We start from the raw sequence: 18145 nt of genomic DNA on the forward strand, positions 1-18145 counted from the left end.
CAATCACTTTCAAGCCCACCAAGAAACTGACAAGACACCATAAGGCACGATTCCTCTAAAACCCACCAGACAGAACCTCTAAGAAGGTATAAACTTCTTAACAGCTGAAATATGAGCCTTCTTCACTGAATGCCCTTTCTCCGGATCGCCAAGGTTGACCGTAACAGGAGTCAGAAAAGATAGCACACGAAAAGGACCCTCATATGCTGGACTCAACTTGCTAGAAATGAAATTCACTTTCTTACTCAAGACGACTTTCCGACACACCACCAGATCACCTTTCTTGATGTCTGAGTCAATCCTGTGCTTGTTGTATCTTCTCGCCATCACAGTGTGTGCTTTCTCTAACGCCTTTTCTGTTTCCAACCAAACCTCCTCCAATTTTTTCCCAGTGCTCTCGAAACAACCTGGTGGTATTCCCCACATACTCAGTAAGGGATGCGGCAACTCACGCCCAAACATGATCATGCTAGGAGATTTACCAGTAACTCCATGTACTACAGAATTCAAGGCAACATTGAGTGAAGGAAGTTCAGTATCCCAACCTCTTTGATTTTGATGATGGAAAATCGTCAATGCAACCTTTACCGATTTGTTTACCCGTTCGACCAAATTGGGGCATGGATAATATGGACTTGTATGCACTTGCTTGATGCCCCACTGGAAGCACATGTTTTTCATGGTGATGAACGTGAAGTAGGTGGCATTATCAGAAATTAATAACTCAGGACTCCCAAAATCTTCCAAACTTCAGTCTCTAGCTTCGAGCTTACAGAAGTCGCCTTCATGTCTCGGAGCGGGAGTAGAAAAACAAACCGTGAAAAGGCATCCACCAATATTAATATGAAATTCATCCCCTGGCTCGATCTAGGCAAAGGTCCAAATATATCAATAAACATCCGCTCCCATATCCTTTGTGGTGTTTGGACAGAGTACGCTCCCACTTTGGTATTCTTTGGTTGCTTTGCGAGTTGGCACTCCTTACATTTCCTGACGTAATCTCTCACATCTTCATGTAGGTTATCCCAAAAAAATTCTTGTCTAATTTTACTTTCCGTTTTTTCTATTCCCATGTGAGCTCCCACAGTATAATCATGAAAATACCGCAACAACATTTTTCGTACCGCTTTTGGTACCCAAACACTTTTTTTCCCTTTACGATTGACTTTATGAATGATATTCTTAAGCATTACGAAGTCCTTAAAACTTCCTCGCACGATCTTGTCTCTGAGTTCTTGACCCTCCTCATCATCTTGCTGCCATCTTTCAATGTTGATGAAAGATTCAGGAATGGTGTTGATGGCCAAAACAAATTCTTCTTCTTTTTCTCCTTCCTCTTTTTTCTCTACCTCGAATTCCCCAGGATCATACATTCTTGATATGGCATCTGCCACCCCATTATTACAGCCTTTAATATGAGAGATATTAAACCTGAACCTTGACAATCGCATTATCCAACGGCCGACTTTACCTAACTGTCTCGGGTGAGAGAACAGCCAGGTGAGTGCCTGATTATCCGTAAGCATATTGAACTCGGCATGTTCCAGGTAGTTAGCAAACCGCTCCATACCAAAAATACAAGCTAAAGCCTCTTTCTCATAGGTGCTATACATTTGTTCACACTGTGTAAGCGCCCTTCCCGCATAAGCTACAGGCCTCATGTTCCCTTCATCTACCTGTAACAGCAATGCCCCTAAGGCTAAACTGCTAGCATCTACTTGAAGGGTGAAAGGCTTCTGAAAATCTGGTAAACGAAGAATAGGGGGATGAGAGATGGCATACTTCAGATCTTCAAAGGCATTCTTCTGCTCATTTCCCCAAACAAATTCTACATCTTTCTTCTTGAGATTATTCAACGGCGCACAACGCTCAGCATAGTTAGGAATGAACTTTGAGAAATATCCCAACATGCCAAGAAACTGCATGACTCCTTTAAAATTCTTGGGAGCTGGGAAATTTACGATTGGGGAAATTTTCTCTGGATCCATAACCAAATTTCCATCCGCTACCAAAAATCCCAAAAACTTGACCTGTTGTTTAGCCCACACCACCTTGTCTGGATTGACAGTGAACCCAGCGAAACGCAATTTCTGCAGAACCTTCTTCACATGCTCTAAATGTTCCTCGAAAGTCTCAGAGAACACAAGGATGTCATCCAAGAATGAGACAACAAAATCAAACTGAAAATCCTCCAAGAGTGTATGCAGGATTCTGGATAAACATTGACCTCCAAAATTTACTCCGAATGGTACTCTTTCCCATTCAAAATGGCCCCAAGGTGTGACAAAGCCTGTGTATTTACAACTCTCCTTATCTAATACACACTGGTGAAAGGCTGAATTCAAGTCAAATACTGTAAAATATTTTCCTTTACTCAAATACTGAAAAAAGAACCTCAATATTTGGTAAAGGGAAAGGGTCGACCTTTACCTTCTTATTGAGTAGACGATAGTCCAGTACAAGCCGGTATTTTCCAGGTTCCTTTTTCTTCACCAGGAAAGCAGGTGAAGCATAGGAAGATAAGGTTCGCTTAATGGTTTTCCAACTCCTTAATAATCCCCTTGAATGCCATCAACTTAGGTGGCGAACACTGGTAAGGCCTACATTTAACGGGCTCTTCATCACAGACCTTGATCTTATATGGCAGCATATCGCATCTTCCTAATTTACAAGTTAACACATCTAGGAACTCTTCAATTATTTCTTTAATGTGATTTTCCTGCTCTTTAGTTAATATCCCTTCCTCTACTTCAATTCTTGAAAAAACTTCTTCCCTGTTTTTCTTTTCCAATAACGGAACTTCAAAGTTATCTTGAAATCCAAACACCAGTTTCCGCTCTGCGCAATTGAGGATGGCCCTCGTCTCTTCCAGAAAATCAAGACCCAATATCACATCTCCTATAAGGTTGGGTAGAATCCAAAATTTTCTTGTCCACGAAAACTTCAGAATCTTGAAATGCATCAAGAAGAAAACTTTCACCTGGTAGCTGGCACCATTTGCAACTTGCAAACTGAAACCTTCCCCAATACGTATCCTACTCTTCAATTCAGGTCTGTTGTTTACTAGTTGACTCACAAATCATTGACTGACAAAACTGCTATTAGCGCCAGTGTCTACCATGGCTTGAAAATTCTCTTCACCCACCTACATGTTCACCCAAAAACTTTTATACTTCTTGCCCCCATCTTTAGCTTTAATGACAGCTACTTGACCCGCAGCATCTTTGTCATGTTCCTTCCCTTTTCCGACAGTCCCACTGGAAGTTTTGGCCTGGCAAGATTTAGCAATATGCCCGCTCTGACCACACTGGAAACATTTTCTATAATCAGGTCTTTGATCCTTACATCTGCTAGCGATATGTCCAGATTTATTACATCTATAGCAAACAACCTCGCTCTTCTGATGTTGAGAATAATTTGTAGCGGACACCCTAAACTCACTTTTGCGCTGGTCATTCTCTTTACCTTTCAATTTTTCTTGGGCCTCGTAAACACGACAGGTGTACACTAGATTATCCACTTTAATTGCCCATCCACCTAACTCCTCTTCATTACTAGGACGCTGCAGGAAGGCACATTGTTGCCGGATTCCAGGATCCATATTCTCTAAAACCCGGTTGATAAGTTCCTCAGTAGTCAGTATCTCCCCCAAACCATAAGCATTTTCCTTTAGATGTTGAATATACTCCACCATGCGTTCCCCCTTCCGTTGAAAACGTTGGATGCAATTCCTAATCAAATCCTCTTTTTCCCTCACAGGACAAATGACCTTCCAAACTTTAGATTTTATACTCTCCCAGGTGTTCCCTTTCTCAAGACCTTCCAATAACACTTCCAGCACCACCACTGAGCACTTAGTTAACAACCCTTGGATTAATTCGACATCTGAACTCAAAAGAAAACTGCGCTTGAGTTTATCTACCTCAACCATGAACTGCAATACAACCATAGGATCATAGCTGTACAACTGTGGAATATTCTTAAAAGAAGATAATACCAAAGAAACTTTCATTTCAGCCCCCCTAGAGCTAGCACTGCCCTCTCCAACATTCTCATTTACACCTCCCTTATTACCTTTAAGGTAATTGATCATCTTCTTACGCAAAGACTCTATATCCTCAGATTCCTCAGTCATAATCCCCGCTGCGGATAAATTTATTTTTAACTCGGCCTTGCTCAGCCGCTGAATCCAGGCGGTAGGCATGATGCAGAGCAAGGCTTGCCACAGCAATACAACAGAAACAGCAACACTGACAACTAACACCACAGCTCTAGTAGCAGAGTGGCGCAGCCTGTAACCCCCTCTTTTGCCTGACCGGGCCAGAAAACACTAATAGGGACCAAGCAGAAGGCTGGATTACAATAATAATAAACCCAGGCTGATGGTATTAGTTTATAATATTCAGTTCCAAAAGAAAAATATATACACAGTAAATATTCCACATCAGAAGAAGGCATTACTTCAGTTACAGACTCCAACAATCTTAAAATCATATAAAAAAGAATAATCAATGGGGTCAAGGTCTCTAGCAAAGGGGGCATACAGGCCGTTCCCCTCCAATACAACCTCCAGCCTCACAAATTCTGGAATCACCTGCCCCCGTCGTCCGGTGCACCGGTTACACCAGACCACTTAACCCCACTAAAAATCTCATAAAAAAAATATATATATATATAGCAAAATAGAATAAGTAAACAATCTATATAAAAATATTTAAATATTTAAATTACTTGTTCAGGTACTATTACACACATCAATATCATACACATTAGATCACTGGCCTATTCACAACCATAAATACATTTTTAGCACCGAGATAGAGTTACTGAGTATTTAAGAATGTACCTGCACTTCTGCTAAAACAAATTATAATAAAACACCTATTATTATAAAATGCTTCAAGCTGGACTGGCAATAAAATCTATACCTACTATGTACCTTGTAATCTCAATATAATACCACAAAACATTTCTAAAATTAATAATCACCTAACAAGTATTATAGTTATACCTAACCAAAAACAAAAGTTTCTTCAGTTCACTATTTCCGTTACGAATTTACTTTATGAAGATAAACCAGGTGAGCACCAATAAATATAATAAAAATAATTTAAATTCCAACGGCACAAAATCAACTTTACTTTAGCAGGAAAGGAAGAATTTTTAACAAACTACTCAACCTATTTGTGTGGCAAACCTGACTAAGCCTCAGCATTTCCTAGTCGCCGGATTTTACAGCCGAATAGTTAGTCGGCACCAAAAAAAAGCACAACGAAAGAAAAGCGACACAACATAGCGATCAATCAGAGCATAACTCCACGAGACAAAAAAAATATTAAATCTGAGGAAAACCTACACATGCCTAGACTCCTAATTAAGAGAGAAATAAATCTTCGATAGATCCACAAAAAAATATAAAAATGTCAACACTTACAGCCGCTGACGTGCCTTGAAGTCGCCGCGCTGACATCACTGCTGCACTGACTTCACAAAAACTTATTTTCGTAGACTCCAGCTTCTACTTCATTATCCAAGCAGGTAGAACACGACATCCTCGTAGCAGCACTCTTCATATCTTCATGCGCCATGAAAAACTCTCTCTGCAGTAAACTTCCTTCTTGTCCTCGGCAAAAAATATTATTACAACTTGTGGCACCCCGACGTGTAGATTTATGAGAGCAAAACGTTTTATTCTCGTGATCAGTCCAATACTCCGACGCAGTTCAGCTTCATTTCTTTCTCCACTTGCTTACTCATCGTCACAATCTCTCGTGAAACTAATGCTGATTCAATTCATAACTCTCGTTAGCTAATCGATGAAAGGTGAGCCTCTATTCCATTGTACTCTTGTCTCGGGCGCGCAGCTAAATTTTTATTTTTTTAGCGTCTCATTATTTGTTGCGGAAGCTTCCTCACAGTTAACCGCCTTTTACTCCTCCTCCAACCCTTCTCTTCAGTAGGAACGACATTCCTCGTTTAGCGACTCGTATCAACTCCCTCCACCAGCTGTCTCCTACCAACTCCTAACACACGTCCACTCCTGCCAATACCTTCACCCAAGCGCTAAATTCCCTCGCGTACCAACAGCACAAAAAAACACACCAGATCGCAACGCCGCGCGACAAAACCAGCAACTAAGGCCCGGTCCACACGAACGGGCAATGTGCGGGACGGGAGCCGCGGGCGCCCGCATAGCAGTTGCGTGGTGCAGTCCACACGAGCGGTCAGTGTGCGGGTTAGGAATGCGGCTGATGTCAGCCGGCATTACCATTTTGGAGTTCAGTCATTAGATGCAATGGATGCACGCCATAGTGCAGTACTCGTGTACGTAGGTATTCAGGTGTTAAAAAGAAGAAAGTCGAATCTTAAGTATTGGGTACATCCCATAGTGAGCAGTCGTTTGTTACAAGGAACTTTTTATTGCAAGAAGACGAAATGAAATTTTTTAATTACTTCAGAATGTCGTCTGCAAGCTTTCATGAACTGCATGAGACTGTGAAGTATTCCTTGCAAAAGCAAGATACAAACATGAGGCTGGCTATACCTACAATGGTAATGATGGCTTTAACGCTTAGGTAAGTGTGTTTCCTTTTTCTTGTACTAACTTGTACTAAATAAGTTGACAAGGCCATTTACATATCGCAATAACTTTCTTAGTCAATACAGGTTTGTTTTAAATATGAGAAAGATAACAAAATATACTTGTATTGAAGGTGTATTCATACAGTTCTATTAATATTGTTATGTACAGTACGCAATGGAAAACAAATATGTCCGTATGTCTGAAAAAATTCTTTCGCACAGCTATTCACGTACAATAAAAAATGAAAGATAATAAATATGAAACTTGATATTCAAAGTATTTATTTATGGTATGCACATTAGGAGTCATCCGAGAATGCAGACAGTTCGGTGTCAGATGGTGACACGATGGAACGTCATGAACTGAAAAGCCGATTTTCTGTAAGCTCGTTGTTTTGGCTTCCTTGCATTTGTGACAGATGCTGGGTATACATAGGTTTTGCACTTTGTACCTGGAGCTGTCCATACATAGGTGTTGGAGGTGGGTGGTACACTATTTTAAGTGGTGTATGGAAAGCAGAAATGTGGTTTGGGTGTGCGGAAGTACTTTGCAGTGGCTACATAGGAGCTGTATTTAGGCAATCAATTATTTGATCTGGTTGCAATGTTGCCCGTCCAATTTTTTTGGAGTAAACGCAACACCTTCACTCGGAATTCCAGTTTCTGGTGTGTATACACTTCAACATCAACTTTTTCTACGTCAGTATCATTCATGGTGGAAACCAATTCTTACTAACTTGACAGCACACACAAGACGGTTCCCCCGCAAGACTGGCGCGACCGCTCGTGTGGACGACTCTATATCTCGCAACAGCCCGTAACAAAGTTGCGGCTGCCGCGCGGTGCCCGTCGCGCTATGGGCAGTGCGGGTGGCAGCTACAGCCGCACGGCTGCCGCGCCGCTGCCGCACAGTGCCCGCCCTGTGTGGGCTGCTCTACCTATCTTACTGTCCGTAACAAACCGTGCGGGCGCCGCGCGGCTCCCGTCCCGCACACTGCCCGTTCGTGTGGACCGGGCCTAACTCAAATCGCCGCGCGCGCTTTCACACAGATAGCATGCACGATTTGCGCCCGCGCCTCGATCACACACACAGCCTGAGCAAACACAACGTGGCACTCGAAAGAGTGTCACGGCTTAAATAAAGCTGTGATATTGAAACAAGTCAAAAACCATAACAATAAAATATATTTACAAATTACATTTTACAAAGAAAGATGTACTTGGCAAACATCACATTGTAAACAACCAAGCTTAATTAAACCGTTTAGGTTTTTATGAAAAGTGTATTAGGTAGCTGTGCATGTAAGTATGACATTGGATGACTTTGAGACGAGGTGAACGCCCATTATAGCACCCAGCGCCTGAAACCCCCAGTTCTGTGACAGTGGCCTCACAAAAACTATTTGCGAGGCACTCGGTGACCATGGCCTTCGGGCTAGCGAACTAAATCAGCCGTCCGGCGTGACGTGATACACTCGCAGAACTTTCTGGATGACCAGACATGGGGGCGTTTAGAGACCAAATGACCTCCACAAAGCAGAAGGCTTGTAAATAATGGTAAATATAGAAAATCTTATAAAACCCACACAAAAACCAAATAAAAAATACATAACTTTAAAATAAAATATATATCAAACATTATAACAAATTGTTTGCAAAGAGTCCACGCGCGACAGAAGTGAAATTTATTGCTTATTATGTATATATATATATATAGAGAGATAATTATTAGTATTTTTTATTGAACAAGATATAATAATTGAGAATAGTAAGGATGCGAGTGTGATCTCAAAACATAGCAAATCTGAGAAGCGTTACAAGAATTCCGTAGTATCATTGCTGCGTCATTCCTACCTCTCCCCTGCCGTCTCCCCTTCCGGCCGAATTATAACTGCTCTTTACGATTTTCTGAAATTGTCTTAATTCTTCCTATTTTTGTAATTAAAATAGCTTCGCAGTAAAAAAAAAAGTCGGTGTCTTCCAAATCGATTCAACATTCATGTCGATCGATGTATCGCGTGTTGTGCTCATGCCTATCGATTGTTTTTTTTTTCTCGTTTACACAGTTCTACAGAGAGTACGTCGTCGCTTGTTCGTTCGATGGTTAGTTAAGACGGGTGATTTTGATTTATAATTTACGAGCTGCTATTACGTATTAAAATTTGAATTTCAAATACATTTATACTGGCAAAATACGCTGTGGTCAACGAGTGCAACGTGAAACAACTGTTTACGAATTTGTTTACTTTGTTACGGGCTATTGCCGTTGCCTCGTTTAGACGTTTGTGACAGGTTATGAAGCACAAACTGTCTTCATTATGTTTTCAAAGATGAGTAAGAAAAAACAATATTATTACCAGACATTCCGTGATACGTATAGTGCAGAGTTTCCATGCATTTTAAATTCTGACAAAGGGGAAAGGTTTGGCTTTTGTAAGATATGCAGATGCGACATCAACATATTGCATGGCGGTAAAAGTGACATCAGCGTGCACATCAAAAGTGCGAAGCATTTATCCAACGTGAAATGCCAAGAAGATAATCACAAACTTTCAAGGTTCTTTGTTAAATCTGGGGGTGCGGATCTAGACATTACGCGAGCTGAGTGTTTATTTACTTCGTTTTTGATAGAGCATAACATTCCTCTAGCGGCCGCAGATCATGCAGGTGCGCTTGTCAAAAAAATGTTCACAGACTCGGAAATTGCCAAGAAATATGGATGTGGGCGTACCAAAACTTCTGCTATTATGAAAGAGATGGCTTCGGATGCAAAATCCGGAGTAGTGCAGCACTTAAAAAGTGGGCCGTTTTCAGTCGCAACTGATGGTAGCAACGATACTAGTTTTAAGTTGTATCCCATTGTAGTTACGTTTTATGATGAAGCACAGTATAAAATTGTAAATGTTGTTCTTTCCATTCCTGTTCTGGAAGGTGTGCATTGCATTTTGCTCAGACAATGCAGCCCTTTCAATATTGAAGACAAGAAAATCAAATTTGTGTTATGAACAAAATTTTAGTTCTGAGTTTTTAAAGAGAGCAAAGAAGGCAACCGTTGCTTCTTTAAAGCCACAGTGCTCCAGTGCTTCAAATTAGCTACGCATTTATTTATTATTTTTTTTTCTTATAATCCACATTGTTTGACTATGTTATATTAATTTTCTGGCAAAATTCTTATCGGAAGCCAAGATAGATTCTGTGAGTTGTATTCTTGTGTGAAATATTGTGCTGATCTTCAAGTATCACTGTGAACAGGTAACAACACACAAATATTTTTTAATATAGCTATAGCTTATTTGATAGTGGGTGATTTGTGTAATTTAGTTGTATTTTAGCAGTACAAGTCTGCATTGTAGCCATATAGGTAATTTTTTTGTCGAAATCGGTAATTTTATTTGTGTTAATAATCTTCCTAATTCAGATTTTCATAGGTTGGCAGGTATGATATAGTATGCTACGCTACGCACCTATACCTCCCCCCTTCCCTTGCCATCTTCCCATTCGACCGCTAGCGCATGCATTGGTGTGGAGTCGCCGCTGATGCACTCTCCTCCTCTACCGGTTCCACCGCAACGTGCCTAAACATTTCCCTCATGCGATAGAAATTTTCGTAATACTCGAAAATTGTAGCCCCATGAGCACAAAAGTTTGACTTCAAAAATATTTTCTATTCCGCTCACCTAGCATTTCTAGCATAAACTTCAGTGTAAATATTTTCTGTTCCACCTTGGGGGAACTGTCTACGATACATTGGCTAGCCCTATATTTTACCGACTGCCTGGGAACTCAATAATTTCGGCATACAGAGCAAACAAATGAGTTAATAACCAGTGTAAATTTATTTCTACACAAATACTACCACACGATGATATGCTTGTGCGTCCTTTACATCTTGGAGTTTTATTTAGTAGTAGAAAGCACAGTGAAAGTGTATTCACTAATAATGTACTGCAAGAAAACCAGCCATTTGTAAGTTCCATTAGCCGTGAACTGACACCACATCTTGGTGCGCAAAGATCTGTTAAAGCTCTCGACTATGGATGCCTTGACATTACTAAAGGCCGAGCAGTTTTTGATGCCAAACTTCTTCATCAAAGCTTTGAAGGTCGTATTGTAGAATTCTTTGTCAAGATCTGTTTTCAGGTGCGACGGTATAAATCCATCGAAAAATGTCTGCTATGGCCTTGGTTAAGTTGACTGCATTATTCGGTTTCACAGGTTTGACTAAAGCGAAATTTCTACGCATGTCAATTACTATCAATATACAGAGTGTATCAAAATTCATGTTACAACGCTTGAGGGTAGAAAGCTCTTATTATTTGCAACCATTTTTGCTAATAAACATGTTGCCGGAAACGCGTAGTTAAGCCCCTGTAGCCCCAGAAAGAGTCAGCATAGGCAACCCGTTGTAGAGTGTTATGTTGTGGATGTGCGGGCGTTCGAGTAGAGAAATAACCTTTTTAATCGTGGCACAGATATTAATTTCACTCTGAAATCAATCACAGCTTCGGCTTTGTTTCACAACATTGAAATTGTTGCATACGTTTCAACAACGTGACAGCCTAAAGCAACGGCTCAAAAACACGCCCACTTTGAGCGACACAGAGGTGGCAACGGCGAATCATGTTTTCACGGATACGCTGGAGCATGTGTGGAGTCGACCTTATGATTTCGAACGCTTCAATCGCTGTGTAAGCTCTTCTACAGTTTCTACTGGCGTAGCGTAGATAAGCCCTTTTACGTAACCCCACAGAAAGAAATCTAACGGGGTTAGGTCCGGTGACCTTGGCGGCCATGCGACAGGGCCAGCTCGCCCAATCCATCGGTATGGAAATGGTTGGTTTAAATACTCTCGCACTTGCAGGGGAAAATGAGGTGGTGCCCCGTCATGTTGGTACCACATCACACGTCGGACATGCAATGGAACCTCTTCAAGAAGACCTGGTAGTTCGTTCTAAAGGAAGTGGAGGTATCCGGCGCCGGTAAGTCGTGGCGGAAGAAAAAAAGGTCCGATGAGTACGCTGTCAACAATACCGGCCCACACATTAAATGAAAAACGTTCCTGGCGAGCTGTAACACACGTTGCATGCGGATTGACATCATTCCAAACATGACTGTTGTGCGAATTAAGAATAGCGTCTTGAGTGAACTTGGCTTCATCGCTGAATAAAACCGCTAACTCGGGGTTCCTCAATACTCTTCGAATATACGAACGAGAAAAGGTCATGCGAAGAGGATAGTCCGCCAGACCCATGTGTTGCACTTTTTGAAGGTGGTACGGGTACAAGAGTTGCTCATGAAGAACTCGCCAAACAGCCATTTTGTCAGCGTCCATATCGGAACCTTCTGCCCTTGTGCTTGTATCTGGACTCTCCTCAAATCTCTGAGTACATCTTCTTCAAAACTGGGAGTACGAACCCTGCGTGGAGCACCAGCATTTAGTCTTGTGACGGCACATATACCAGTATCACGCATTCGCTGAGTAAGTCTTGCAAACATGGTGTGAGCTGGAATCCTACGACCCGGATATCGTTCTTCGTACAGACGACGGGCGGCTCGTCCAATTTGTCTAGCTTCCCCATAAACAAGCAGCATGTCCGTGTACTCACTAAACGTGTATTCCATTGATCTCCACTAAAACGTCGCCCTTTTCAGAACCACAGTGAAAGAAATGACACCACGAGTTTGCTTGTACGACAGAACAGTCAACGACAGACCACCAGTGATATCAAAACACACTGCGACACTGCGATGTCACGCTGCGCAGTGCTATGGCACGAACGGAAGAAAAGAGGTTAGGGCGCCACCAACTGAAGTAAAAAGGGGCGGGGGTCAGCATTCGACATCGTACAGTCCTCTCGAGCGCTGCCTGGCGTCGTAAACACGTAATTCACCACAGCATCGTCTGTCTCGCACAAAGCCCAACGGGTTGCCTACACTGACTCTTTCTGGGGCTACAGGGGCTTAACTACGCGTTTCCGGCAACATGTTTATTGGCAAAAATGGTTGCAAATAATAAGAGCTTTCTACCCTCAAGCGTTGTAACATGAATTTTGATACATCTTGTACACTTGAAGAGCTTGTTTATTCTGGAATATGGTATCATCTCAACAAGGTCCATCGGAATAAATCCTCTAGTCCATGCACTACAACATATCATCTGAGGTATTTCCATTTTGCAGGCAGGGCCAACACCCATTAGGTGATTCAGCGATCGCGCTCACATATTGGGGGCGGCAAAAATAGAGGGTAAAGATCCAAATGCTAATAGGAGTGGCAAACGTGACTTTAGCCTAGGGTGGCAGATTTCGGTTCTACTCGTAGTATGTAGCCAGCCTTCCCCAGTTCTTCAAGTATGGAGACAATAGGTTGGTGTGCATAGAGTTTTCTACCATAAGCGAAAACAAACGATCGATCATTTCGTTGGGGTCGTCACAATACACATAGTCAAATTTCTAACCACTTTCTATCATTTTTAAACCTTTACCATGTATGTACCGTAAGTTCACTGAAGAGGTGGGCGAAAGTTCGATTAATTCATGATCGTCGTTCATTTTCTATGCCACTTTCTGGATCGCTGTTGCGGAAATATGTATGGACATGTTCTCTGAGTTGTACTCGCCTATTGATTGATTTTTTAGTCTTTTTGATGAAAAAGTAAAGGCATAAGTGACCGCAATTAGTTTAGTTAGACGATTGTTTTGTTTCGTTATTGTAGTACAGTGTGATGCTAATTAGCAAAGGTAGGGGGGAAAAAGGTCACAATAGCCTCCTATAATGGTTGAACAGTCACTCAAAAGGCCAAAAAATATTCCATTTTCAGTTTATAAACTACCTTTCCTTTTAAGGGGAAAATTCGATTTTATTTACCGAGAGTAATACCTTGGATGATAAGTCAGATACCCGTGTTCCTGAGCCAGAGACCAGCGAACGTGTTTTAAACGAAGTCGTTGAAGCAGTATCTGGAGTCGAAGAGCCGCATTAGAGTCGAATGAAAATGGATTCTACCTAGCAAAATCAGCATTCTGTGGGTGCCTGAAAAACCTATTTTTCTGAATGGCTATCTTCAGCCAAGATATATTTGTACATTGCTAACTGATGGCAAGAAGGATATGGTAAATTAACTTGAAGAATAGGAAAATGATTTTTCTGTGAAGTATAATTTGTGGCTCAAATAAATATACTTATGATTAATATGAGCTATTTCAAGAAGAGACTTGCAAAAGAGCATCCAAGGAGATGAATGCTGCTCTTTACTTATCACACGATTGAGAAGTGTCTGTATGTAAATGATGGTATTAAAAATATTTGTAGCGAAGAGGAAGAACAACCAGGGAATAGGTGGTAGATGGACAGTTGTCACGTGGATCGATTGCAGCTTAGAACAAGTATACTCTGCTCACTCAATGAAAAGTCTGTATAATAGTGTTCTGACTAGGCAGTAAAAGTGATACTTTTGTGTGTTACAAGTATTATAATATATGCTAAAATATAATTTGAAATAATGTGTTGTTTCATTTATTGTAAAGTCACATAGAACGTGTTTAATGAGTCAACTGGATTAACCCTGTACTGCCTGAGATCTAACAAAAGAAAAGTGGTTAATCAATCGAATCAGTCAATATATTGTCGCAGTTCAAAATTTTGCAGGGTTTTTTAAATCAAATTTGGGGCTTTACTGATGGGACTCTGGGCTGGCTGCTCTGTCCACTCGTCGGTGCAAGTGGCGTGACCAAGTGATTGGGGCACGGGGCCGGCGCGGTGCTGCTGGCTTGCAGATGCACTTTTTTTGACGTGACAACGTCTAATAGATCGATTAACGCCGGCTACACGCACAAAAAAGTGTCCAGTTACGCACATTGTCCCGTTGCGCTGTGCCCCGTTACGCTCATTGTACGCTTGCGCCGCATCTATCTCTCTTCCACTCAATTGGAACAACCATCGATTTGATTTTTTCGAGGCACATTAAACTTGAAACACTCCCATTCGTTTCCTACTTTTCCTATCATCGTCCTAACCTTAACAGAATAACACAGATTGGAAGAAGTTAAATAGCAAACATGTGTAAAAGTTATAGTTAAAATAATCTCTTCGTTAAAGTAATAAACATACTTTATTTAAATAGTGCAAATAAAAATAAATTTATCAATCAAATTGTATATTTTATTTCACTCCTTCTTTGTATCCATACAAAATAGTGATAATTCAATAAAAATAATTCAATTTTATTCATAAAAGTATGCAATCATTTCATCAATGTTTTGTTATGACGTTATCACGTCAAACTATCGTCCGTAAACCTACTTTACAGACAACCAATTTTTTATTTTGTTTTATGACGACGTGTCTTTAGTCCGTGTTCGGCAGTCACGCGACAAACTCTTTAGTTTTGAAACCTTGTCGTAACTGGCATTCAATTCGGTTGCGATGCTTGCGAGTTGCCACTGGCTGACGCCGACTCTAGTAGCAGTGACGCGCAGAGCTGCCAGCGACTCGCTTGGATCCACAGTTAGCTCATTCACTCGTTCATGCACATGGAGTAAAGCAAAGAACAGGCACACCACGTCTTGCGTGATTCAAGTATTTCTTCCTTCACCAAAGACTCTAGACGCTACTCCACTCGCGTTAGTATGTGCACTGTCTCTGTATAATTGCGCGTGACTTACGTAACTTATTGTAAACACACTTTATGCACTTACGAAAAACTATGTCAGACAATGATTTTCATTAATGTCCTGCCATACTAACTCAAATTAAGCATAGTGGTTTTTTCGTTACGTAAGCGTATCACACGTTACGTAACGTACGTAAGCACTAGTAGTCACCGCAGTCACGATCAAGTAACGAAGTGCTATCTACCAGCTCAACGACTTTAGCCACAACCGCCACCAGCCACCATGTCCATGAAATATGTCACCGACGACATAAACACGGCGACGACACGCAACGTCCCCAAAAAATATCAATGTCCAAACTAGTCTTAGAATATTTTCAAATTTACTCTTGCAGCGCTGCAGCTCTGAAATATTCAGTCATCTCAAGTTCCAAAATTATTCCATCACCAACTGTGCCCTAGTGTTTGGTTGCCATACAGACGTGCGTCGCTCCAGCGGCGGTCTGTCAGCGCGAGGCGTCTATGAATCGGAGCGCCAGCGGGAAAGTGACTATACTCGGTGCTCTCATTTACTCTGGTGGGGCTTACACGCCAACCACTGCTCCAGAAGAAAACCTTCCAGAACAGTCTTCCAGGTAGTCGTACCATAAGCCGCCTTCCGGTATGGCGTCATCTCCGGATGTTGACAATAGGAGGATTTTTGAAGTGAAAACTTCTATGGGAAGGTTTGGATATGGAGTAAATTCATATAAATCGTCATCGAATTGGTCACGTGACGTGTTAACGATAACATTTTATCCGTTCCTATTAGTATAGCTTATTGCACTTTTAATTTTAAGTATACAATTACTGTGCAGTAAAAAGTGGGTATAAAATATATTAATATTCTCATATGGATATATAGTTTGAATAACGGAGAAAAGTGAGTCTTTGTTGCAGTATAACCTAAAAATTAAGAACATTATTATTTATTTTTTTAACACCTACAATTACAATGAAATGCGTATTTTATAGTAATTTAGGAGTTATTTTAGTAACGTGATAAAACAAATTTGTTGTATGATAATATTTTTTTCGTAAAAATTGCGAAAACGTTTTTACTTCTGTCAGCAGTCCTCATGACTGCTTTGAAATTTTTATTTTATTCCTGGAACACCTTTTTCTTCACACAGAACCACTGCTTTCCTGGACGACAGACTGCACTCTAGGCGCGCAAGCATTGCGGGTCGCAAGCCCCGCAGGCGTCGAGTACAAGTTCTCACTAAATGATAACAACAAAGGTAAACCAAAGGTAGAGGGCGTGCCCCTAGAGCACAGCACATGACGAAGAATTTTCCAGCTTCCTAATTTTTTGTTCCAAATTATCTCTATTTATTCATTGTAATTTGGTAGCGTATTCGGGTTTATTCCGGCAGTCTGCACATCGAGTGCTTGTCTCCCAAAATGGTTTCCTAATGCACTAACTTACATGTGAAAGCTGGTGCAGTTAGTTCTGCCATGTAGCCTGCCTTTCATCTGCCTCACCTTCATGTGGTGATCTGTGACTGGCCAACACATAGAGCTCAATAAATAAATGCAAACTTTTAAAATATACATTTTCATTGTTTTCTTTTTACCATGTTTTCTTCTTGCGTATTAGTTTCAAAACTTCATGGTCATTTAAACAAAAACAAAATATTTCAGATAGGATTTTTTTAAATTTTATTTTTTAAAAACCCTTTAGAATGTAAATACAAATACATCAATTTACGAGATTTCTTATATGCTGTAATAAAATAATAAAATACCGTTGTCCACCGCCCATTATGAATGTATGTAGCTGCTTTTACAAATGACACAAATTTTACTATAAAAAACGTATGTTCGAATAAGACTCAAACCTACCTCCAAAAGCTTTGCCGAATAACTGCAGCCAGAAAAGTACCGCAATCATGTTGTTTGAAGCTGCCCACCTCAGAACCTGCAATGAAAAGGACATATAAATACCCATTACACGTGACATAGCTTCCTGCACAAAAAAAAACATCAATTTCTATAAACAAATCTTGAGCATATTATAAAAATTGATACTTAATCATTTTAGTAAATATAAATAATCCGTACATGTAATGCAGCCATGCCTTTAAATGGAATATATTTTAATATAAAAGTATATACTAGTCACAGTATGTTCTGTTATATGTGGTAAAAATGTATGAATTCCATGTTACAAGTACCGTTTATATTTAATCGTTTATTTGAAGAACGTATTTATTATTTTATTTATCTGTTCTTAATTTTTCATAATACTTATAATTGTTATGAAATAGTTTTTGCACTTGTTAGGTTCAAACCAAGTATTTCAAAACCGATGATATAAGCGTTTCCATGACCGTTGGATTGGACGTAATGGTCGAGAAGACAAGAGCTCTTTTTTGCTGGCCTCCACGTTCACCTGACATAACGCAATGCTATTTTTTTTTCCTTTGGAGCTTTGTAAAAGGTCGTGTCTACGTTCCCGCACTACCTAATGATTTGTTAACCAAGTGTGGGAATAATTGGACATTAGGTTGATTGTGTGCCGTATAACTAAAGGTGCACACATTGAGCATTTGTAAGAACAACAAGGTTAGTTTACCTTCAATTTGATGTATGATTTGTTGTAAATAGTCTAAATTAAACTGTTATAATATACCATTGAAACTGGACAATTCTTTTATGGACACGCTGTAGTTTGTGGTCAAGGTCATACAGGAAGAAAACGACTTCAGTTCTTTGACTTCAAGCAGGCTGCCAACCTTTGCTATGTACAAAAAATTCGAGATATCAAAGGCACAGTAGATTCTAGTGGCATCTGGGAGGCCAGATGTGATTCACATCAAGAAACCAATTTGGAAACGGATTAAACAGTATATTTTACACATGGCAGCAACACAAAAGAGCATATCTTATATGCTACTCCCAAGACTGCCG

At 40.5% G+C, this 18145-nt stretch overlaps 1 protein-coding gene across 2 annotated transcripts in view; it reads right to left on the bottom strand.

The window, feature by feature from the left end:
* The window catches only part of LOC134535791 (uncharacterized), a 443681-nt gene that overhangs the window by 275206 nt on the left and 150330 nt on the right, over positions 1-18145 (bottom strand). For both annotated transcript variants that reach the window (XM_063375065.1, XM_063375066.1), the window contains one exon: positions 17078-17153. In XM_063375065.1, the coding sequence (XP_063231135.1) occupies positions 17078-17153 (76 nt within the window). The remainder of the gene's footprint in view (positions 1-17077; positions 17154-18145) is intronic.

Source organism: Bacillus rossius, chromosome 10 (assembly GCF_032445375.1).
Source record: "Bacillus rossius redtenbacheri isolate Brsri chromosome 10, Brsri_v3, whole genome shotgun sequence".
Lineage (NCBI taxonomy): Eukaryota > Metazoa > Arthropoda > Insecta > Phasmatodea > Bacillidae > Bacillus > Bacillus rossius.